At 39.8% G+C, this 25,647-nt stretch overlaps 2 protein-coding genes across 8 annotated transcripts in view; both read right to left on the reverse strand.

The window, feature by feature from the left end:
- synrg (synergin, gamma) overlaps positions 1 to 1,536 on the reverse strand; it is a 34,678-nt gene extending 33,142 nt beyond the window's left edge. For all 7 annotated transcript variants that reach the window (XM_010773906.1, XM_010773898.1, XM_010773893.1 and 4 more), the window contains exon 1: positions 1,470 to 1,536. In XM_010773906.1, the coding sequence (XP_010772208.1) occupies positions 1,470 to 1,504 (35 nt within the window). In that variant the 5' untranslated portion in view covers positions 1,505 to 1,536. The remainder of the gene's footprint in view (positions 1 to 1,469) is intronic.
- A 6,782-nt stretch (positions 1,537 to 8,318) lies between these two features.
- On the reverse strand, positions 8,319 to 24,317 carry hnf1ba (HNF1 homeobox Ba). Its single transcript, XM_010773918.1, has 10 exons — positions 23,648 to 24,317; positions 21,443 to 21,642; positions 20,859 to 21,126; positions 20,544 to 20,767; positions 15,190 to 15,344; positions 13,707 to 13,827; positions 13,434 to 13,613; positions 12,695 to 12,810; positions 12,241 to 12,285; positions 8,319 to 10,306 (listed from the first exon to the last, which is right to left on the reverse strand). The coding sequence occupies exons 1-10, from the start codon at positions 24,025 to 24,027 to the stop codon at positions 10,286 to 10,288; spliced, it is 1,710 nt and encodes a 569-aa protein (XP_010772220.1). The 5' UTR covers positions 24,028 to 24,317; the 3' UTR covers positions 8,319 to 10,285.
- Between the last annotated feature and the right edge of the window lie 1,330 nt (positions 24,318 to 25,647).

Genomic DNA, 25,647 nt, shown 5'->3' on the forward strand with positions numbered 1-25,647 from the left:
GAAGTACATACACTTAATGTGACAGACAGACACCTCCCAGATAAAGGTGAGGTATTTTTTAGCAGTAGTGAAAACAATTGTAAATAGTAAAGAATGACCAACATGGATAATATCAGTTTGTACACTTGACTGGGGATGATTCAGAGAAAAATGAGTTGTCCTACTCTATTTGGATTATTCCATTATGGTCTGTTTTGCACAAATCCAGCTATTAAAATAATATAGAAGGTGAAGGAACTTCTAAACCTTGGACTACAAATCCAATATTGACATACAAGAGTCCTACTCATTGATAAGAAACATTGGGACAAAGGCCTACCTTAACACCGTAACAGGACAGCTTGGATAGGATACATTTACATTTCTGACCGTTTCTGACTGTGACTTTTAGAGAGGCAGTGCAAAATTACCAGTAAAACCTTCCTGTGATTGAATATCCGGTCATTGTTTGGTCAAAAAGTTGCATTAAGTGCCCATAATTTAATCAAACAATAGGGACAATTTCACAGAAATGACAGCACAAGTCAAATACTGTCAACCATACAACTGTTATTATCACCAGGTCTTCACATTACACCTGCTTTTTCCTACTACTGAGTGCCCACACTCATCCACAGCCTTGAGGGTTTTGGTTTCAGCCGTCAGATCAGTATCACAGGGCTAGTTGAGATGCTTGTAGTCAGAGCATATTTATTATTAAAGCTGCTCGAATTCAGCTTATGAAATAATCATGAGGCTGCAGACCATCATAATAATACTGCTCTATTAACACACCTGTAGAAAACTCCTCAAGATGTAAAACGATGTGATGGTTAGAGAGGAGGAGTGTGCATGTGACACTTGGTTAAGTGCGTGATTAATTAAATAACTACTCTTTAAAAGATATGGAGTTGCCCTTAATGTGTTGAAAGGTAAATTATTAACTAAATCAGCAGCTACCTGCACTTCCCATCTGCTTCATTTTTTTTAAGCACTTTACAGATACGTAATACCCCTATGGCAGATAATGTATGTAATAGTCATAAAGTTCATAAGTAAGATCAGATAGACTGTCAGCCGTCCAGGGGCCTGACTGCACAGGTGCTAGCCACTTTCCTGACGATGCTATAAGAGATGAATATGCGTTGTTTTCTGTATACACATCATGAAATATCACCAGATACCGCGAGAGTTCCTGACAGTAACGGTTACACAAAGCATGACACGTGTTCTTTGTAAAAATACGGACATTTTGGCATTATGTTGGTACACTCTGAGCATACAAAACCAGCTAGCTTACGTTAGCTGTGACACCTGACAACCATCTCATCTCATCTCATCACCCTGCACCCGACAACAGAACAACCTTTAGTCGCTGTCTTGGAGGCCATTCTTTGGGATTACTGTGTTGCTAAACGCGACTCAGAGGCGGATAATTCACAAATGGTTAACATTTAAGCGACAGAGTTGATTTTTAAAGGCTAAAATACCTGCCGCCTCCCCCAGATCCTGGCCGCAGCGCCATCTTGATAACAGCAGTCACTAGGAGGAAGATGACGTCAGCCGTGACGAAGGGTGTGTGTCGGAGGCGGGCCCTGAGTACAGCTTCTCAGGCAAAGCTTGCTTCCTGCTTCCGGGGTGTTGTTTTCACATGGGGGGGCAGTTATTAACCTACAAAAACCTAATCTAATTCATTTTATGCACCAATGTGTGCCTTCTTTATGTAAGTTTTTGGGTGGAAATTTCTTATTTTGAAAAAATGAGAAACACACAATTCAAGCACTAGGTGATACTTTTTAATATAATAGAATATTCATCAGTAAGGCTCCAATGCATTTTCTATTTCTTTTAAATATTTCATCACCTGAGCTTCTTTTTTACCTGCAAGACATAAAACAGGGCCCGACATATAGATTAACAGAACTTGATATTTACTGCAATGAAGGTTATCTTCCAGCAGATGTCAGTGTTTAGCTTATTGGCAGCTTTGTTCATCCACAGTCATAATATACATACAGTCTGCACAAAGGGTCTTTGCTCCTCTTTTATAACGACACCTGTATGCAGTGTGTGCAGTCTGAAATGTGTTGCAGTGTAGCTATTTCTAGACAGACATACCCTCTTATGATTTTGGACAAAGATGAGAATGATTTAAATCTGTGTTCTGCATGTTCCATCAGATGGAGTCAGAAAACTAAATATTGAAAGGGCATCTTTCTGCAGCACACTTGCATTTTCAAACACACTCTCAAAAGAAGCTTCAAAGTGACAAAAGTGTTCATAATATGAAAAGTTGTTTCTACTTTTTTTCAGCTCATAATAAAACAAATGGATACTTATGTTTGGGTTATGTATGGGTGATTATTATTGAAAAGGGAGAAATATTTTTATTTTAGTGACATTTTATTTTGTTTTTGTAAACTCCCTCAACCTGGGCTTTAGCTACACTATTGACCTCCATGGGAGCAGACAATATTTCTGTATTTCTTTACATCAATACAATACAACATGTTTATTTAAATATGTTAATGTCTACCAAAGAGCCATTATAATGCTTTCATGTCAACTGTAAATAGCATCTAATGTGTTGTCCAACATTTTTACCGGCTGCTTGAATTATTTAGGCCATTGTGCATCCTGACAAAGTGATTCAGTTTGCAGTTTCATTGTTACACCAATGACAAGGTGGAGCTACAAGGAAAAGCCTCTCTGGCATTGTCTCATCGCGGCTGTTGTTGTGAAAGATTTACAGCTTAATGAGAGCAGTGTAAGACAGCGGATGACAAGCCCCGCTGCTATCCATCACCTGGTCTGCCCTCAACCTTCCCATACCTCTGCTCCATTCAACAGCAATGATTCAGAGTCCATATGCATGACAGAGGGACTGATGTGGCCTTTTAGGCTTCAGAGTGACTCTAAAAGTAAAAAACTGCAGTTTTAATTGAACCATTTTGATCTTATTTCATTTACTGTCCATCAAGCATTTAAAAAAAGTGTAATAAATACAGTCTAATACAAGTCAGATAATATTTTGGGAATAATTACAGCAATAGATTACAATTTTTAATAAAAGGATTAAGCAAATAAAATGTGTTTACAAAATACAATACAATTCATAGAGTTTTCATACAATTTCATAGTTCTTGGTGGGCATTTAAAGACAAAGGTTTTGAAGACAAAGTGAATATTTTAGTGCGTATTTTACATGTAAGTTGATAAAAAAAACTAAACAAATGGATGTCACTAATAATTAAGAAGATATTAAAGTGAGGCAAAGAAAAAGAAGATAATTAAAATTCAATCTCCTCTCATATTTCATCTACAACTTGAGGCAGCTGTCAGGAGCATGACCAGACTGTGATAAATCTCCACAGGCCTTAAAAGCCTGTCATGGCCTAATGCCAGACGTATGTACCATTTAATGACCTTGTAAATGTTTAGAGGAAATTCATTTTTACAATATCCAGGTAAAACACAAAGAAATGACGGTTGTTTGTGGCTTTACGTGGTATTTTATCTGAAATAAATCATATGGAATAAACCAGCATCAAATATTAGGACCATGAGTTGTTTTAGATGTGTTTCTGAGTGAAAATGTCTGTGTTCACTAGGGTCTAAATTCACCAATTCATTTGCATGTGGGGCTGAAAACCTGTTATAGAGAAATCCTGACAGATTGATGTTGTCATGCTGATGCTGTCACAGGCTTGATGCTGGATGTGTTAATGATTTATGGGGAATGGTGGGATGCCCAGAATGGGACCCGGGTTAATGTTCACCTTTCTCGCCGGGCTTCCTCTCTGGGGGGCTGCCCACAGCCCGTCCAGATCCAAGCGACGAGGGGACATGACTGACTGACGGAGTCGGCCGGCCTCCAGCTAAACCCGGCACACACAGCAGGGAGGAAGCCCACAATCTGCCCTCAGAGGAGAGGAGGGGACAGGAGACTGACGAGGCCTAATCGTCTTTTTGATGAGTCTCAATGGAAGCAATAAAGAGCAGCAGAAAATGTATTTAAACTGTTGTAATGAGAACACTTACAAACATACCACACTGGTGATAATGAAAGTCCTGCCTCTGAAAAATGTTAAGTTTGAGCTTCACTGTGAAGAATTGTAGTTTTAGACCAGACGTCAGCTTTCATATATCTGCTGGAGAAGGAACGTTTCTGTAAGCACAAACAAGTAGGACTGTAATGTGGTCATTCCCAACAGGATTTTTATTTAACATGGATGTATTTAAGTTGTTGAATACATTTTCTTAAAAGGAAAAAGAATGCTTCTATTCCTCAAAGTAAGGTATCATATACAGCAGCCAAGATGAATGTCCCCTGAAAGGCGCTATACAAATCTAAGTAATTATTATTATTATTATTATTATTATTATTGAAGTCATGAGCCTCTCGCACTTGATGTGTATTATGTTGTACCCAAAAATGTTCCTTCTTATTAAACTGATCAGTAATAATAGTTATATTACCATATGGTCCATATAAATTATGTTCGACTAAAATAGCTCAAATAAACACACAAGGACACAGCCTAAGTCTCGTCAATGGAAGCAAGAGTCTGTGAAGATGTCAAAGCTAAAGATATCAAAATAACCTAAATGGACTATTATTCAGAAAAGAAACGTCTTCATCACATGATTCAAATAATGTAAAGACATGTTTGCTCTCCAAAACGTTCACCTGTTAAGGAAGTAGGTCAATTCAAATGACTTCTCACATTCACATTAATGCCCTGTTTTCTTGTCCTTACAATAGTGAATGCTAATGAGCTGAATTGAACAGAAAAACTTGAGATCAAAAGCCAGCAATCTTTTCACGCGTGCAGCCTGGCTGTCACTGTAGGTGGTGCTGCTGGCGATGTACGGTGAAGGGTGCTGATTGTTGCTCTGGAGGCCTGAGTGATCTCCATGACTGTGCAGCAGCACAACAGAGGCCTCCTTGATGGGGGCTTTTGATGGATTCTCCTGTCAGAGCAGCTCCATACATGTGTATGTATTTCTCCATAGAAATGTTGGTGTTAACTCTGGTCGCAGTGACCAATTAGCCCTGGCAGAGAGTGGCCTCCTGACCCTTGACCCCTGCTGGGTAGTCTTATCCATTAACCCCTTGGGCCCCAGCTGGAGTTGATGTAGTATCCTTTATTCTGCCTCTGCTAAACACACGGCCACATTCACCCTACAGCTTCCACTTTCTGTCTCTTTGCCCCTCGCCTCTGTTCCCCGGGTGGCAGCTCGCTCCTTGGGTTGACCTCTTGAGTCCTCAAGATGAATCTGTTATCTCCATCTTCACCACCCTGCAGCAGAGATACACTCTCTAAAAGAGCTTCTCCTACATTGTATCTCTATTTAGTGTGCATGGTTTCCTTTTCTTTTTGTATTTTAGTGATTGCTTTCAGGTAGTTTTTTTTACAGACTGTTCCCAGCTTTTTGCTTTTATCTTTCTAATAAACTGTTGGGGGAACATATAGATGTTATATCTGGCTAGCATTTGCAATTGTTTGGAGCTATGGTTAAATATAGTAAAGGGTGCCAATCTACTGAAATTGCCCCTTCTCTGAAACTGAGAGCAGACTGTCCAGTTCCTGATCACTGAGCTGGACAACAGTGTGCCAGCCCAGCACAATGTTGTGAAGATAGAAACCTTGGTAACTAACGGCTGAGAGAAAGCCTGCAGTAGTTTTTTGTAGACACTAATTGATCTAAGTCTCCTTAGGGTAAAAACGTTTGTGTGTCCTTCTAGGGCTTCAGTGTTGTGAGCGCAGTCTACAAAGCTCATTGGCCTTGCTGATTTTGGGCTTCAAATGATTCTTGTTGCGCCATATGAAGAAGCTCTAGATCAGTCCTCTGTATTTGTGGTCTTTGTTGATGCAGCGGACAATGGAAGCATCATTAGGAAACTTTTGGAGTTGTATTGATACCTTCTATCAGTGATAACAGTAGCTTTATTTATGGTTTTATTGCAGTATGTTTCACAGTATGTATCTTTAGCGCTGATTGAGAGGCTAAACTTGGCCTGAGTGCAAATGTGGGCAGACTCAAAGTTCAGAGTTCAGTAACTCAATACATCAAAGAAAGTGATTAAATGGTTTGAATTATGGGTTTAAGATTTTCTTAAAAATGTAATGGATTGACTGACAACATTTACCCAGATGAACTTCATCAGGCCAAAGTTGAGGCGTGATCAGTCATGACCTTCCCTGTTTTATGCTCCGCTGCCTGGGAGACATGCTAAGCCTCTCACAGGAGGTGAAGGGAGAGTCAATGATCCTCTGTTCCCTGGAAGTGTTCTGCTTTAATCAGACAGACAGCGCTGCACCACAGCCACTCTGGAGCTGACGGCTATCTTGGAAAATAAATGAAAAGTCCCGTGAAGACTTCCTTGAAGATGAATACTTAATTTTCTTCCTTGTGCTCCTCTCAACGGCGCATGTAATTGTCATAAAACCTATTGAGTGTCAAAACCTGGATCAAGACTGGATAAAGAGAAAGGAGACCAAACATGATTTGTTTATGATTTGGTTTGTCATTATACTGTTTTAACCTTTAGTTTAGTCGTTAGTTGAATGTACGTTTTGTTAAAACAATCATACCAAACTTGGATTAGGAGAATGTTTCTCTTGTTAAGCATTATTGCTTTAAGCAGGAATTCCTAAATGAGTAATGGTGCCCCCTGCTGTGAGACGTGGAGCAATAAAGAGTAATTTAACCTTTTTAAAAGATTACTTTTCCCAGAAAGAAATAGTCTGCGGGGGCTTGCCAAATAGCATGCTGACGTTTGTTAAAAAGTCTGCTGGTATTCTTTCAACATTTCATACAAAGTTAGCTGTAAGATAAGAATAAAATGAATCTACCTAAAAATACAAATAAGTTCAAACTGACCTAAAGTGCTTCCTGCCTAAGCACAAGCTCTTTCCTCAAATAACAAGACTGACAATACATCCCCATGGAGACAAAGCAGACAACACCTTCTACCATTATCACTCATTGGTTTTCACGTATAAAATGTTTATACAAAAGTATTTAGCACATTTTTTCAAGAACCTGCCAATGAATCAAGCCTGTATTCAAACCCTAATTCTGAATTAAATGTCATGAGTTCAGTGTTGTATTTCAAGTTCTAACAGATGCTAATGAGCCCTCCAGTGTTTCAGTTTCTTTTACAGAAAAGAGCAAAAGAGACACTGTCAGATCTTTAGAGGCTTCCTGGGTCTGGAAATCAAAGGCCTCATTGAAAACCAAATAGAGCAACATCAGTGGATTACAAGGCTGCAAACAGCAGGGCTCCACTGTGTAGGCTGCAGGTCAACGCAGGGATAGGAAAGCAGAGTTAAGGCTTTCTCAAGGGAAATCACTAAACTGTTCTTTTTGTAAGTTTTATGTTTGAAAGTGTTAACCCTTATTTTTCTTTCATTTTCAACCATATCCATACCACTTTAATTGCATGTTATTTTCTTTGGGCAAAATAGGGCAGTTACATCACATGTCAAATGTCTAGGTGTTGTTCTTTTTAATGTTGTTCACGTTGCTGTTTTGTTTTTGTCACAGGAATTTAGGTAGGTAAGAATTTATATTAATAATTAAGATTATACAAGGTAAAGATGAACCTTTTTGCAATTCCTTATAGAAATATAGAAATCCTCTCATCCTCATATACAGTATATAGATTTAGATATCAACAGATGTTATAAGTCATTATATTACTGCAAACTTGACACCTCCTGAACACCTGATCAGCATGTGAAATATGCAATGTAACCCTAGAGCCATGGGACATTGAGCTGACTTAAAACCCTTTGAAGATGAAGCTGTGTTTCTTTTCATTACAATAACCATATTAAAAGCTATACATGAGTTTTTTTACATAAGGCTCTGTGTCAGTACCAGATAAATGCTGAAATGAATTATGCTATCAACAAGTCAAGTTCAACGACCTTGCTTGAAATGTAAGGTGCACTTTAGATCTATGAACTTCAAAGAGGCTGTTTGTCTTATCACGCGCAACACCACAACATCTTTGTAGAGGCTATAAACAGCTTTGAAGAGACGGAAAATAACTAAGTATCCTACTGCACTGAAGTACACATTTGAGGTACACTACATTTTTATGTTACCTTATATTTCCAAAAGCTATTGGTTACAAATCATTGGCCCAGACTTAGAAAGTTATTGATGAATATATATATCTATAATAATATTAGAAAACAGGATCAATGCTCGTATGTATTATAACACCTCCCACATTTATATCAAATAGTTCAATCTATCTTTCAATCGTATGCCTTGCACACACACAATAACCAAAGCCATGTATTCATTTTGAAAAAAACAACTTTTACTTGAAATATCAACATTTTCTCAGAAAGTATAAATAATGATTTATGATTGATTCCATTTTATACAAAAATAATACATTAGGAGAAAAAAAAATCACATCCTGCACAAGTATGAGTGCCCTCTGATCAGATGGCAGTAGGTGTGCCTATAATAACAGTCACACACCAACCAACATAATAATAACAAATGTGATGACCTAATATTGAACAGGAGACTGGATCTGACCCACTAATGATTTGCAGGGTTGGAAAAGTGTGTAATTAAAAATAATTCCTGATGCATAATTTGGTCCCCATGTCAACCTTTCCCATCGTTGTCAAGCAAACCGAAACTGAAACTGTGTGTTGGGACAAACTTTGCATACAAAGTCAATGGAGAGAAGGGAGTTTGCCTAACAGTACTAATAGTTGTGGGCGAACAAACACAGGCTCCAACGGCAACATTTGTGGCAAATAAAGTTTGCTTCTGCCCGAACACACCTTGGCAGTGTGAGCGTGGGCGTCTGTACCCACAGCAGCCGCTTCTCTCCCCAACATTTCTCAGCCTCTGTGGATTCCTGGATGATTAGAGCAGCTGCTGTCACAACACTGCCCGCTTTCAAGTCCCTCTCCTTCACAAAATACCAGACGTTCACAACTTGTTTTGTTTCTGAATACTTGTCAATATTTTCATCATGACTCTGGGGGGTTCCTGCCGGCATGATTTATGATAAGGAGTTATTAACAATGTTTGTCCTATTTGGTATCTCTTCACATTAACGCAGGAAGTGGGAGAAGGAGAAAGAGGAGGAGGGAGAGTCCCATTCCTGAAATTCACCTGAACCTGTGTGCAAACAACACGGAGGGGAAGGGCCACAGTTGAAGTGTGTGAGTCAGTCCTCCCTGCGTACATTGAAGTTGACTCTTATTCTTTGGCATATTTGTCACACACACACACACACACACACACACACACACACACACACACACACACACACACACACACACCACACACCACACACACACACGCACACACTCATCCATCTGCTCTTGTGTTAGTTTACAGGCAGCTTTATCAACAGCAACTCCAGTAGGCCTATATATATATAATTATATAATGTATATATGCAATTGTTGGTGACTTCACTGATAGTGCATATTCATTTCCAGTCTCAAGTATGTCGAGTTCTGTGCAGAATCCAGTTATACAAAGCATGTCTTACACCGATTGACACATTGCATAGTCCTTTCAAGATTGTCAGTCTTTTCAACCACAGTATAAACAACTTGAACAACTTGAAATGATGAATCCCTCTGTATTCATCGGCTGCACTAAATGAGTGTAGAGGAAAACATATGGAAGACTCCTTTTAAAGACTAGTAAAAATGTCCAATGCATGCATACAAAATCAATACAGGGTTATTGTGATTGTCACACAAATCTGCTCACGTGCAGGGCTGTTTGTGAAGGCCTCCAGGAACTTGAGTCTTTCAGCCTTCACAGAGGCTGATCACTGTCTCTGTTAGTTGCAGGGTGCCTCAATATTTCCACCTTAAATCACAGTGTAATTTAAGTGGTCCCAGAGCCTTCGTTTAAGTCTGCACCACTTAAACCGTTTTTGAGTGCTTTTTGGGTGCTTGATTTTTGTTCCTTTGCAATGTCAGAAAAGAGGGTGATCGGGGGCATAAGAAAAACTGAATACTGTTTTCAAAGATTGTGTTTAAAATCATCCTGTTTATCATTTGTGTGCGACGGAGGTGAAGCAAGTCTCTTCACTGTTCAGGTGAGTTTTTTTGTTTTTCTCCCCCTCTGTCCCCATTTCTCATTTTCACCGTCTGGCCCGCTGCCTCTCCTTTGGTTTTGTTGACTGACTCATCATCCAGCGCGCCGTTGCCGGTTATTAAGAGTTGTCATGGTTACTGCTGTGAGAGGGTGGAAAAATGTGCCTCCGTTGCCGGGCACCGGGGAAGTCAGGTGGACGCTCTCACCAAGCTTGAAGAGGACACTGAAAGGAGAAGGAGAAAAATGTGAGACAAAGTAGTCCTGCGTTACATAAAACAATAAAAACAATCTGTCCAGTACCACAGGTTATGTGATGGGCAACAAGGCTTCCTGGAGGTGACACATTTAAATGTAAATACCAGTGGTGGAAAGTAACTACATCCAGCTTTGAGTAACTTGAGATTATCCATTTTATGCTACTTTAACAATTATTTTAAAAAATAAACATATTCACAAAGGTTAAAGAACTAGTCAAATTAGCTCCATCTTGACAAAATGCTGCTTAAATGGTTCAATAATTACACTTTTATCTATGCAGTATTCTTAATGGAGTATTTTATAGTGTGGTACTTTTACATTAATCCTTTATTTAAATACGTCTTCCACCACAGGTAAATACAACACCCCTGCACCTTCATGTGTGTGCCACACCTGACCAAATACATTCCTCATCCCTCTTCTCCTGACTCTCAAAAGCCTTGTTTCCATTTAAATGCTCTCCTTTATTTTAGATTGTTTGTGGAATTTATTTTTCCCCTGGCTCTTCAGGGGCGGAGGTAGGTGACCCTGGTGTGACCCTGCGGCCAGCAAACAGCTCCACCTGATAAAGCTGACCCGCAGCTAAGACTTGAGTCATTAGACGCCAGGCTTTGAGCAGAGGTGAGTTTGAAACAGACTCAGGTATAATGGAGGGTTCTCGTTAAACAATGAGTTATAAAGCCGGAGCAGGGCTGGTTGTGTCATGAGAAAAAAAGGCTGCCCCGTCCAAATAAAGCCCTGATAAGAAAATACCTGGGAGAGCCTGCTAGCTAATTACCACCTAAATAAATGGGTTGGTCAAATGTCTCAGGTGTATGATGCCCGTAGTGGAAAATACATATTAAGTATCAAGAACTGTATAATTTTAAGGTTCTAGTGTTTTTGGTCTTCGTACTTTTTAATTCACTATGTTTCATAAGGAGTTTTTTTACTGACAGATGTATCGTGAAGTTACTTGGTATAAAATGCATTGGTGCTGTATCGATTATTGGACACAAATCCAAAATGTGTCCATGAAATATCTGAAATCAGTCTATATTTATACTTTATACAGTCATATAAAAAAGTGTGCGTCTTGTAAAACAAATAAAGCGTCTAGTTATATATAGTTGTGAACATACTGATATCAGTATTTATCTTATCTAAAATATCAAACTAAAGAGAAAACACGTGAATATTCAATATTCAAGTTATTTTACATTGTTTGTACATTTTTCTTTTGTTTTACAAAATTAAAACAAGCTACACCCTGACCAGAAGGTATATTGCCTCCTCATGGAGGTCTGTTACACCTCGCCCCCCCACTGAGGATATACTGCACTCTGAGCTATCATCCCTTCAACCCATCTGTCTGTCAGTAGCAGCACTGCGTTACGAGTGCTCTGACTCAGCGTGGGAAATTGAGCGTGTGAAAGTACCGTGGACAACATTTCAGGCTAGAGCGATCACTGAGAGCAGGGAGAAGTAGGAAAGAGGAAGAGGTGTAATTACCCAAAAAGAAACTCTACCCCCACTCAGCCCATCTCATCTCCAGCCTCACTGTAGCATGGAGCAAAGTAGCAGCACACAAGGCTTGAGAACCCTGATTAAAAGCGGGGCTCATTTCCTAATCGCAGAGGTACTCTCACCAGGGAGAGGAAAGTGAAAGGAGGCAGCATTAATCAAGAGGCGTTCAGGCTGATGGAGCAGGTGATTGATTAGACGTCTATTTAAGAGGAAATAGGAATTCTGGGGGGTATACTATCCATATATCTGTCTTGTCTCTTGGTTTTAAACCAAGTGAAAACATTTAAATATCAGCAGCAGCTCCACACAGAAATTATAAACATTAAAAGGAGCAGTCTGCACACCTACATAAAGGATTTGTGTGCAATTTTGTTGATTTAAAATTGTATTTACCCAGGAAAGACCCCCAAGTTGCACCATCTTGTTTACAGCACCATCCTAATGTGACAGGAATTAAACAAAGTCAACACAAGATCATAACACACAAACACTTCTCCCTGTCATGATGTAGTTCCTGTTGCTGTTAGTGTGTGCTTTGAATGTGTTGTTTCTCTTAATCAGAACAAAGTAAGGGCCATTTATGTGTATAAACAGGAAATGAGTGTGCTAGTCAAACAGCACTATTTTTAAGAGATTTGATCAAACGTTAGAACTCCCCGTTGCAAAATGTAATAATTTTAACAGTAACGGCGATACCATTTCAATGTACTGCTGATTATCATGCAAATACCCCAATAGTGATCACAGACTTTTTACTTTTTTACTTTTAGAATCGCAACGGCAGACAGAGAGATGTAAGAACATGCAGCTGTTGCCCCTGAGATGAGATATGATGTGAAGGACTCACCGTTTTGCCTGACATGGAGCTGAGGGCGCTGAGGCTGTTGCCGTCTGTGACCACCATGGCCGAGGGGAAACGTGACGGGTGGGAATATTGTGGGGGCTCTTGCTTGTGAGAATACACTGCAGAGGAAAGTCAGATAGATTCAATTATATTTACAAAAACTATAATTATTTTACAAAAATGATATAACACAAAAACAGTATATGTTGTAGGGTCTTAAAAAACATTGAATGTTTATGATGATCAAAAGGTAGCAAAGTCACTATTAAAGAAGATCTGGTCCAAAATCTAGTAGTTTCTGAGGAAAGCTTTCACATCTTTCTACTTTTAGTATTGTAATACAGATAGGAAAGCAGCAAAAGATGACTGTTTTACGCTCTAATTGCATTAAAAAAAAAAGTAAACTAAACTTAAAAGATCATAAAAGAGTGGAGAGCGTTTTTTAAGGCTTTATTTCTAAAATATCCACTGCTTCAGTTCAGTTCAAGTTTCCCAAAATGCTTCTTAGGGGTAATTTCTACACAATGATTTTCATTTTCTCCAATTACTCATTTGTATTGTTTTCCTCAATATTTCGGATTGTTTACCCTTTCAGACCTTAAAAATGATTTGAAAAAAGTACATCACTTCTTTGAACTGCATACACATATCTGTTACAGCAACACAAACAACAAAGGTTGGGAACCACTAGTTTAACTGACATACAAAGCATAAGAGGCTCTTTTACATATGTGTAACTTACTGTGTGAGTGAGTGACAGACATGAACGGCTGCTGGCTCATGTGGCTGGGGGAATGCTGCATCAGGCTCTGTTGGTGGGGGCTGTGGAGCTGCTGGGAAAACTGCACCGGCTGCAGCGCTGCCAGGCTTCCCGCCACGCTGTTGATCACTGGCACCGACTGAGACTGTGATGTGTTCAAACCTAGAGAGACACAGCAAAACTTCAGTTAAAACATTTCCATGGTGGAGTAAATGAAATGACTTTCTCTCTTTTCTAAAGGGTTGGAGGACTTACTCTGTGCTATGGCCATGACTCCAGATAGAGGCATGATGAGGTTCTGGTGGTGGCTGTGATGGGAACTGTGGATGTTGGTCAGTGTGCTGACTGGAGGAAGTCCTCCACCTGAACCTGAAATCTGAGGAAAGATAAAAGAAAGATACAATTACATTACTGATTTAGCTTTCTGATATTTCTTACATGCAACACTTTGAGTGTCTGCTATTTAGGTTCACATAAATGCATTTTCAAAGTGAAACAGATGTTGGGTAATAAACTAACAACAGACATAAATGTTGACTTAGTTCAGATTATTTTGTATAACACTGCACTTGTGTCACTCCACTCATACACAGCACACAGGCAAATACTGATAAGGAACAAATGTGAAGAAAAAAGCAGACTAGAAATTAGGATTGTGAATGAGTTTGTGTAGCATAAAGTAACTTTGTATTGCTTCATACAAATACCTAAGTAAATATTTGCAAAAAAAAACATTAATGCATTTAGTAATGGATGTCTGGATTGAGATCCTCCCACTCGGTGGGGCTGAGACTATTTGACTACTGCCAGCTGCCCACAGTGGACAGGCCGGCCAAACACACATCTGCAGATAAGAAACTGCCCGCTCTGACCTGCTGCACAATACACTGCCTGCCCTGGCTGTGGTAATTTCACACAATGACGCTCCAAAAGGCAGAAGTATTTGGGTCTGGCAGGGAAGTCAGTGCACATTTGAATATTACAGTTGACCCTGAACAAGATAAGTAGTTCAGTCAGTTTGATTTTGAGCGAAATGGAGACAGAATTTAGCTCCAAATAATATATTTGTATGTGTTTATTGCTTTAATGTGTCCTTTTCAAATCTTTAAACCTAATACCCTGTTTTTGTTTAGATGTATTTCAGAAAGGCTTGTATGACACCTTACAAAGGGTCTACAGATGATGAATAGCCTTGTTGCTAATTCTGACATTGTTGTTTACTCACTTATTTACCCTGTCCCTTCTAAAATAAAATAAAGTGAAACTAAACTTTGACAGCAAATCACACATAATACATAAAAAGTATTGTTGCACCGCTGCTAAGGGTCACTGCGCAGGATTCCTTGTCACTGATCAAATATTGGACTAGGGCAGAAGGGAGAAACTCTGAAGTTGAAACGAAAAGAAACATTGGGCACAATCAAATGTTGGCGTCATTTCTCTGGGAGAGCAAGCAGCACTCCACCTGAGGCTCCTCTGCGAGGCATTTAATCAATGAGAACAGAATGTGTCTTTGTCAGGTTTATTGGCTGAGTGATGAACATGCCTGGTACACTGTGGTGAAGGCTGTGCCCTATAGTCCACCTTCCAAACAGAGCAGCACAATGTGTTAATTGTTGGCTTTTGCCCGTGGGTCCATGAGAGAGGAGGTCCAGGAACTTGCTTTGTACGTTTATGCTAAACGCAGGCTGGGTCTTATCTAATCTGAGGCCATGAGGCCCCAGGTGTGTTCACTCACCATCTTGGCGTCAGGTGAGAGCAGACTGTGGCTGTGGTCCAGTCCTCCCGGAGACACCTGCTGGAGCACCGATTGGCTGGTGGCCATCCCGTTGCTGCTGTGGTGACTGATGGTCGTGGAGGAGGTGACCTCACCGGGGCCTTGGCTGTAACGCACTGAGAGAGAGACACACAGTTAGTTTCACTTGTCCTATCCTACAACTATAACAGCTGCTTGGTCCTACAGCTATATTACTGATGTAGGCAGAGAGATAGTAGCCTCATTCTGTGCCTAGAAACTCCACTGTCACTCCAATCAACCTGCTCTTTAACTCAGACAGGGGAGGACAGAGCAAACAAACACAGCGACCTGTCTGCTGCTATCTGTGAAGCTCAGCCAAGGCCATTCACTGCGTTCCCTCACTCACAACAGTCTCTCTGATCAGCACACACATGCTACTGATGGTGTTCGTAATTACGTCAGTGTGGAGTTTCACTAGTATCATCAAGCAAATGTAGAAGTAGAGGTTAGAGTTAGATTTTATATTATTGTGTGTTAAACTGTCAGATGTTAAATACTAATGGATCAATGTGTGAGCACATTTTCACTATGGTGATTAATTTAGTTGAACAGAAAAATAAATGTGGTTCCCCTTAATACATTTCTCAAACCTTGGTTTTACCCTCTTAAGACTAAATTAAACAATCAGAGAATTTCAAATTTGTTAAATCTATGGAAAGATGTGAAAGTAACTAAAAACTAAACCTGTCAGTTCAAAAAGAGAAAAATATGTTTATTTGTCATCAATAAAGTCCTAAAAATGTTACTTAAGTACAGAAGTTCAGTACACCTTATATATGTTCACAGTGATGTATGTCATTCTTCTTTTAAGGGCTATCACAAAATCTTATGTCTAGACCTCTTGTTTTCTCTCACTGGAGGCCCAAAGGAATGCTTCACCCCACTACAACCGACAATCAAATTCCTGTTTGCCGATGCAGGCCCCCTCTGATACCAACAGAGTAAACATTACACAATTACAAGCAATGTCAAACACATTCTTATCCTGTGGTCTCAGCCTCACACAGACACAGAGAGCGTCCCTCCCTCAGTGACAGTGTAGAGACAGACTCTGTTTGCACTCAGATCTCCCATCTTGCCCGAGCCCTCCGTCCCTGACCCAGGTGTGACAGCCTGAACGCCCTGTCGGGGTCGCTCAGACATGACAGGAGGCATTGATATACAGCAATTCTGAGATAAAACGGAGGGAGAGGCGCTGACACTAAATGTGACCAATGACGGGGGCATTGATTTCTTGTCAGGACTCGAAACTGGAACAGGATGTGTTTGCTCCGTGTTAGGAAAACAAATGATTTTTCATCGTAAAAATCGTGCAATTCTTTAAGAAGTTGGATGTGTACGGATTCATGATAATCAGATGCTTTATATTCAAATCAAAAGTTTGAGAACTGGGAAATACATGCTGCAAACAGTAATATCACAGTCGCTCCTATGCCCTTAATAAAAAAGTTACAACCAGTAGCTGGCTAGCTTAGCTTAGCGTAAAGACTGGAAATGGGAGGAAACAGCTTCCCTGGTACTATTCTTTTAACTACAGACACTTAAAAAACAGATAACGCGCCGTCTGAAGCCAAATAGCCATATTTCATCCTATAACTGCCCTCCATTTTGTTCAGCCCACAGACTTCATATTGTCTTCTGCAACATACTAGCAACCCCACTACACTCCACCGTGCCTTGTAAACACCGCCGCAGAACAATAAAGCACTCCATTGGACTCATGACCCCCATTGCCACACAATAGAGGAGGACTCATAAAAAGGCAGTTATCTTTGAGCTGGGCGACCTCTTAAAGTGTCAGAGGGAGAAAAGGATGCTATTCAGGACAGTTTTGTTTCTTTGGGTGCAGCAGTAATTCTAGCTGCAGGGAGTCTCATAGTAAGTAGAAGGACTTCCACGATCTTCACTAAGAGACTCTCAGTTACTAGAAAGCTAATGTAAAATAAAGGTTTTTCTACAAACACAGATTAAGTGACTAACCACCAAATAAAATGTAACTTATAGATCCTGCAAAAGCTAAAGAACTGCTCTGGCAAGATGTGACAATCCATGAAAAACTGAAGGGTCTTTTTCGAGAGCAGGGGGGAGGGCGAGAACTTCCGAAGGGGAGTGGTAGCACGGATCTTCAGCAGGTTTAAAAGGCTCTAGCTCCCTGTGTGACCCATGTAATATCAAAGCCTGCCTCCCCAACCCCAGGCAGTGCTCATTGTGGTGCCGCTGCATATGACAGACCTCCTGGGTCTCTGCAGGACGTATCCAGGCTCTTCTTTGTGGCTCTCTGGGAGAACAGAGCAGTGGAAAGTGTAGAGCTAGGCCATCCTTTTTCCTGTGTGTGTGTGATGTTTCAAACCGGCCTGAGGTGACAGAAAGCAATGCAACCTACGGATAAGACCCCCCGTACTGTGTCTGATCAGGAACTTCTGAGTCTGCTTGTTTTTTAACATGCAGAACGATGATTCAGTGTAATGGTGACTCTAGCTGCCAAGTAATCATCTAAAAATACTAAATTACAAGTAAAAATCCTGCATCCATATGCACATGGACATAAGTATTATGAAAGTTAAAGTACTTGTCAAGCAGAAAAACGGCCCCTATGTGTCATAAGTATAATATTTTACATTATGCGATTCTTACTAATGTTCCAATGTCTAGGCAGCATCTGACTGCTGTACCTAGTTTTGTCTACTTTATATACAGTGAGAAGTTTAGTGCAGAGGTTTCCAAAGGGTTTAGTCCGCTTCAAATGGTCACAAAATATATCTGAGGAGTTGTGAGATGATTCATGAGGCAGGAACAGGAAAACATTTTTTATTTTTTATAATCTGTGCTTTTTGTAAGGTATTTGAGTTTTATCACTTTGTGGTTTGATTGTAAAGACTTTTGGAGGTGAAATTGCTCTTTGGGGAACATGGCCCCAACCAAAACCTGCTTTTTATAAAGCTAAATCATTAGGAACAAATCCTTTACATGCATTGTCATTTTTGTAATTATCATATCATTTTCTGAAAAAAGGAAAATAAATATTTAGATGATTTTAAATAAATTAAAGGGAAGTAAAATGTCAATAATGTCCCTCCAAAATATATAGGAGTAAAACTATAAGTTAACATACAATGGAGATTGTTTGGTAAATTACCCCCAACCGCAATGTACTACCACCACTGCAAACAACAGTTTCTTTAAAAACGAATTAAATAAGAAAATCAAACTAATAAATTGGCCAACAAATGTATGGATTAACTAACTTGTTTGGGGAATTAATGCTTTGAAGTCAAATGTCATAAATTAGATTGATTACGTGATCTCAGTAAACAATATAAGTGGATGAACAGTAGGTAAATATTAAATAAGAAAACACAGGTGCGTGTGCTCATAGAACTGCCAACAAATGTAATCTTGCCTGAAATCAGTTTCATTTCTGAAGGTAAAAAGCCACCGCCAAAACCGCACATCACAGTGTTTGACTGTCCATTCAGTTGTGACCGACTGATCAACGAGCTGAAACAGAATCAATAAAAACTCCCAAAGTACGAGGAGTTTCTTTGATCTGACCCAGCAGTGACCTCTCTTGTGTGACTGAAGGTGCAGCAGCGGTTTAGGGAGGGGGGGACTATAGCTTTCTCTGTAGGCGCAGAAGGGGTCATCAGTCCTGTCTGGCCAGAAAAGAGCTCATTCCTCAGTGGACAGCTCCTGCTGCTCCAAGTCTGCACCCAGCCTCAGCAACTATACCAATGCCCATAAAGATGAGGGGGGAGGCTTTCAAATCAGTCCTCCTCAAGGCCCAGCAGAGATAAATGAACCTAGGTTACAGTCACTGCAGTCTTCTAATACACCACAGACAATGGGACCGCCTGCTGAGGGAGAGTATAGAGAGTTGAAGTCAGAGGAGACCCTTATCAAAGGCCTGGGAGATGTAGTAGCAAAGGATTTTAATTGTCCATTAAGCATGCATAATACAGGCCGTGCCCTAGCAACGCAATGAGACGCCCTGCTGGGATATTATTGTCAGGCCAGGGGCTGACACTGAAAAACAGCTGATGCTGTCGGCAGGATGCCAGCAGGACACCTTGTAAGCAGCCAGCTGAGCGTTTTTTTTCAGGGGGTGGTTAGAGTATGTTTCGCAATGCACCGAGTCTTCCCTTCTATAACCTTATCGCTGACCCCTCTGGCTTGGCAACCTGAGGTCAATGCCTGGTCAGGTGTTCTGAGCATCAACAAAAAAATACTCAAGCAAACAGACAATCACCAAAGGTAAAAGAGCAAGCCAAGGCAAACAGTTTGTTTTCCCTTCAAAGCTCGCCTCGTGTTCGAACACGAGAGGACAACAATAGGCTCTGAGTGAGACTCTCAAATCACAGTTTTATGGAGGTGAGTGATGGCACGGAGGATAATGCTCTGTGAGGCCTATCAGCTTTGTTTTTATGTCGTATACACAGGTAGACTCAGTCAATACTAATTACTCCGAATGCAAACATCAGGTGAGGGTGAAATGGTCAGGGCCAAAACGCACAGCATTTCCTTGTTTTGGAGACTCTTTGAATGGAGTCATTAGCAACCTGCATGGGAGGAGGAAATGTGGAAATGACGGGGTTATGTCGAAGTAAACTGGATGTGTCTGTCCCCCCCCCTGACCCTGGCCTGACCCTGGCCTGTCACAGGATTGCTGCCCTTTGTGACATGCTTCTCCATGCTGACTTTGGAGTGGAGATTGCAGGTACAATGTGGATTGTTCTCAGTGTGTTTTCAAAGATCAGAATAACAATGGCATTTGCTCAGCTCACTCACTCACGCTCATTGATCACTTCTTCCCTCTTTCTCTGCCCCTCTGATCACATCAACTGTGCTTCTGACCATTTCTGACAGCGTTTTCACACCAAAGACACTAAATCTTATTATTTGCACTATTATCTCAAATGTAGGCGTAAATATTGTAAATTAAACGTTCTTAATGCATATTCTGTCTCTAGTCATATGGTATTTTTGTGAATGAATGATGAATGCAGATGATGAATCTGCAGACATGACAGTTAAGGGAGAACCCCACTGACCTCAAAATATGTTAACAAGTCTTGGAAAGTATTGTGTGTAATAATGTAGGTACAAGGTTTTAACAAGACCAAGATATTGTTGAATAAGTAAGACAATATCTCCATTTATGCTGTATCAATTGTGTGACCTTTTATTTTAAACTATCTGATAATGTTAAAGATGTGCAATGCTAAAATGATGGACACATCTTGTCTGCTTTCTGTGATGCTGAACTGCATGCAAAGTAAAGTCAACTGTCATCTTACTGGGAGGTGAAGCGCTGTTGTGGGGATGATGTGGCGAGCTGTGTGACAGCAGAGAGTTCATGCTGTGGGACGGTAAGGTGATGGAGTCCATGGCCAACTTCTGCCTGAAGGCTTCCTCTTTACGCCGGTTGGCGAACCAGTTGTAGACTCGCACTTCAGTGACCAGATTTGAGCCGAGGCCCTGAGCTTTGGAGGGGGAGACGCCTCTCTGAAGACACTCAGCTCTGCAGATATCAAATAAATAAAAATTAGGGTTAATGTTGTTTTGGTCAAATATCTCTAGGAAGGTATAGGAAGTTGTTGTTTTAAATGTACCTGTTGCACTCTTCTACTAAAGCTTCCCGCTCCTCCTTGCTGGGGTTCTTCTGCCGTTCGTAGGCCTGGTAAAGGATTTGCTGGGACGCAGGCCCCCACTTGAAACGATTACGTCTCATTTTCTTACAGGAGGGTTCGCTTCCGACCTCTTCACCAGTCTGACCCATGCCCTGACCAGACGGGTTGTACTCTGGGAAAAAAAACATCGGATCCTGATTGTCTTTATCTGTCATGTTGCAGCCAGAGCTGTGCACTGCCTGGTTGAACTCTGCAAAAACAAAAAGATGTACATTCAACAAAACTCATTTCAAAATGCTTTCTTTCAATGCAAAATCACAAAACCAAAATGCATATCTGTAAAACGTTTACCCACATGATAGAGGTCTTTTCTATCAAAGAAACAATATATTTCTTGCTATGATGAATTATGACTAAAATTGCTGTAGGGGAATGTATATGTCATCCAACATGGTGAGGACATGTCAAACCCACCATGATATTAAAACCCCAAAAAAGCACATGCTGTTGCTAACTACACATTACAGGACAGGGCCAATCTGTGAGAAACTCAAATATGAACTTACGTTGGAGAATTTCCCGCTGTTTCCTGACATACCAGGTGTAGAGGGCCGCTCGCTTCGTTGTTTTCATGGGCGTGCCTTTGTTGAGGTGCTGGGAGAGGTGAGACTGGTTGAGCCCTGTGACGTCCACAACCTCCCGTTGGGGGATGTTGTGCTGCTGCATGTAACCTTTGATCATACGGGCAGCACGCCATGGATCCTCTCTGCGTTCAGATAAAACAGGAGCAGAAAACACATTTCACCACTGAACTATACTGCAGTCTTTAGAGGGCAAAACCAGCTTCACATTTCACATTTATTGGGCTGACATAAAGTTCTGGTCTTAAATTAATATAAATACATGGTGAAATGCTTCATGTAAGGGGAAAGAAAATGTTATGGTAATGATTGTAGGCATTAAATGTTGTTTATGTATATCTTTTGCAAAATCTACAAATGTGGAAGTATTAAACACATGTTCCTTCACCTAAATGTTTTTCAAGGCTTCAAGTTTAAAGGGTAACAAGTCCTCTCACTGACAACCCGTTTAGCACTGTAGCCCGTTCAATAGGCTGTAAATATTTTCAAAGGTTAGTTCAAGTGGATTCAGGCAGGTTGAGGAACTTGGACTTAGTATTTGTCGCCTAAACACAGATCAAAAAACTAGATCAAGTTTGTGTGAATTTAAAGCAAGGTGTATAAATCTAAAAAAACAACAGCTAAAAAATGAATCAAACTTAGGTTGACAAGAAATTCTGATAAAGTTATAAATATACTTGTAAAATGTCTGTATTGGAAACAACTTGATAAAAATATTAGGCTAAGTCATACATTTGAGTTAATATTTATATTATAATGTTTACTCACTTCATTCTATGATCAAATGTTTGTAATTGTTAATCAAAAATACATTGGAGTCAGGATAACTTGAAGATATATAGTCGAACGTGTAAAATTAGATATATTTAATCTTTTAATCTTATAAAAAAGCGACGTTCAGTTAAACTCAATACATTATTTCGTTTTTTAGTGCATGTGAATTAATACAATCTTTGATTCCAAAAATGAATTTAGCATCAAATCGTGTTCTTACCTGTAGAAACAGCGATTGACAAAAGCCTACTCATAAAACGTCTAATTTCTGCAGCAGTGTTTAGGTCTATCAAAAACAATTCGGAGGTAAAACGGAGCCATGACCTACAATACGAGCTTAGCAGGCCCAGACACTGACATCGGTAATTATAGCAAATCTAACACGCCTGTTTGTTTTGGAGAATGTGGAGGCCTACATAAGTCTGCGGGTTAAGTGGGAGATGTTAGTTTATAACTTTTGACAATGAATAACCAGATCTCCATTCACTCTAATCACACGCCACTGTGTATCTTTCCGTTGATGATTTATAGAATAAAATTAATAATAACTACACGTGGGTTAGTTTTGATATTCTTCCGGTCGTGTTAGAGCTTTAAATATTAGTTTTACAGTAAATCCAAAAACTCGAATTGGAATAAATGGATTACGATTTGTTTGGGATGTTTTTGTTTACTGGCATAATAGGGAAAACATAAAAGTTATAATACATATTATTGTATTATTGTTAATATTATAATTATAATTTGTATTATTATTATTATTATTATTATGCTATTCATAAGTTGTATTCATATTGTAATTAGTATTATTATAAGTATGATTAAGAAGTTGTGCATGTTATGTTATTTATATAATAATGATAATAATAATTTATAATAGGCCTAGGCCTATGTGTTATTCTAAATGTCAGACTGTCGTGCATTCACTTTCTCTTCGTGTCTGTCGACCATTGCCGGATTTCTTTTTATCGTTGAGAGGTGGAGTAGTTAATAATAAATAGATCTCAGTTCAGCTGATATTTTGCAAAGGTAAAGAAATAATAATCCGTGTGGGTAATTAGTAACCAGAATGGAAAACAGAACCACGGCGGGTCATTTTAAAAATGTAAACACAGAAGGGAAATGCATTTGCTATTGCCTATAGGCCTACATGTAGGCTATTTAAACAGGCCTTCTGTCCTAACATTAACAAACTTAACAGAAAGAGCATTTTGAGTGTGTTATAAAATAAACAGAATAACCTTGAATATGCGCATATTTTCACTTCCTCATGACACCCTTCAAAGTGCGATTTAACTTAATTTTAACTATTTAAAAAAAGTTTTAAAAAGAGTTATATAAAGTAGGAAAACTTACGCCAACATGCGATCCAACTCGGCCCTCTGCTCCGCAGCCTCCTCCGTGTTGAGCGACTGGAGCTCCTTCAGGATCGGCGGGGTGTCGAAGTCGTCCCCGTCGTCGGAGCCCTCGTCCCCGGACAGCTTGCCCTTGCTGTGTCCGTTGGTGAGCGTGTGGAAGACAGGCTTGGAGTCGGAGTCCGTCCCGTTCATCTTGCCGCTCTGCGGAGGAGCTGGGGAAATGGGCAGGTTCTCCAGTTTTACTCCGAAGCCCGGCGGGCTGGGGTCCAAATCATCCAGGGCTTGGATCAGAACATCTCTGGTTACTCCCGAGTCCAGCAGGGCGCTGAGGAGCTCGTGCTGCAGGGATGTCAGCTTTGATACCATTTTAGAGAACATTAAAAACACAACATAGGCCTGCTGTGAGCGCGCTGCAGCAGAGTGAAAAGGGGAGGTTGAAGTGGGATATTACAAACAAAATAAAGTTCCTCTCTGCTCCAGTGTTGTGTGAGTTTGCGGCTCCTGACACCTGCTCCGAGAAGCTGCTTCACTTCCCTGTTGGAGGGGAGGATGGAGCTACTTTGTCATGATGCTTGAGTGCATGCAGGGGGATATAAAACGTGGTAATGAGTGGGCCGGCTGATGGGAGCCTTATGTAAATCCAGTGAATAAGGCCCGCTCTGGGCCGAGGTTGACATGTGTTTACACTGCTGCACTGCTGCTTTTATTGGCTGCCCTTATCAGCAAAACTTTCATGGACTTTGGACCCTGTTGTATACGGCATAGAGACTTTTAAGAAGGCGAGCTGCACATATTCACACCGCTGATGAAGTTAGTTCTTTTTAAATAATGCATTGAAATAGCTCTGCGAGCAGTAGGCCTACAAGCAATAGCCTCCTATTTATATTTCCTTCCTTATTTTATATTATTAGTTCGGAATATACTTTAAATGCCAATGCTTTTAAATTCTAAAAAGTATAGTTGCACGTTAAAGTTTCCCTGAAAAAGCAGCCATTAATTTGTATCAATAATAATCCATTGATCTCTATTTTCAAAATTACAATAATAATACAATATTTTATTCGTTTTCAACTTAAAACATCATGTAGGCAAACCCTTAGGTTTTAAACCTTGAAAACGTGGGACAGAAGTCCCTTTTAAACATTTTAATTGCCTCAATTGTCTCTTATCTGCGCACAATGACACGACCATATAAACTACGGTATGTTGGTCCCTTAAATTGCTAAATGAAACGATTGAGGTTTATCTCACTTTGCAAATTTAGAAAAATAGCAATACCACTTCAATTCACTCAGGAGTTAAACAAACACTTAATCATTAATAAGAGCAGAGTGATGTTATTAGGGACCTCTTCACCTTTGTTTCCTCGTGAAAGTTAAATAAAACAATAATAAAGCTGTTTAGCTGTTTGTCTTCCTTTAATTGTAGGTTCTGAAACAAAGACGGACTGAGGGTGAACTCACAGAGCAGGTGTAGCCAATGCTGGTGTCCAGTCTGACTTTAAAGTGCAATTTCATTCACATGTGCTTTTCAACTTTGTTTATCTTATTTTGTTGCAGATATTAAATTATGTTTTATCGTTAAAAGTAGTCGGTATAAAGTCATCTGGAAATATTGGCAGAAGAAGTCCTGAAAGTGGGATCGAATGCGTGAATAAAGTTTAATATTATTGATTTATTTTTAATATTTGAGATTGTTATTTGAATGATGTTTAGACTTCACAATTGGCTATAAATTGACATTTTTCTCAAGTTAACTCTAGTCTAGAAAGACATCGTTGTTCACAGATGAAGAAAAACTTATATCTATTTAAACAAACTGTATAATGAATGAAAACAAAATAGTATTTTGTACAACGTGAAGTGTTGGTATGTTTCACCTTTTATGATCTGGGGGTCTATCCTTGTGTAGAACAGTGTGTTTTTATCAGAAGTGATACAGATAAATAAATACAAATCACCAAATAGCATTAAAAAAGACAGTTGTTTACAGTTCCTT

Source organism: Notothenia coriiceps, unplaced genomic scaffold, assembly GCF_000735185.1.
Source record: "Notothenia coriiceps isolate Sejong01 unplaced genomic scaffold, NC01 NC01_scaffold00000339, whole genome shotgun sequence".
Classification (NCBI taxonomy): domain Eukaryota; kingdom Metazoa; phylum Chordata; class Actinopteri; order Perciformes; family Nototheniidae; genus Notothenia; species Notothenia coriiceps.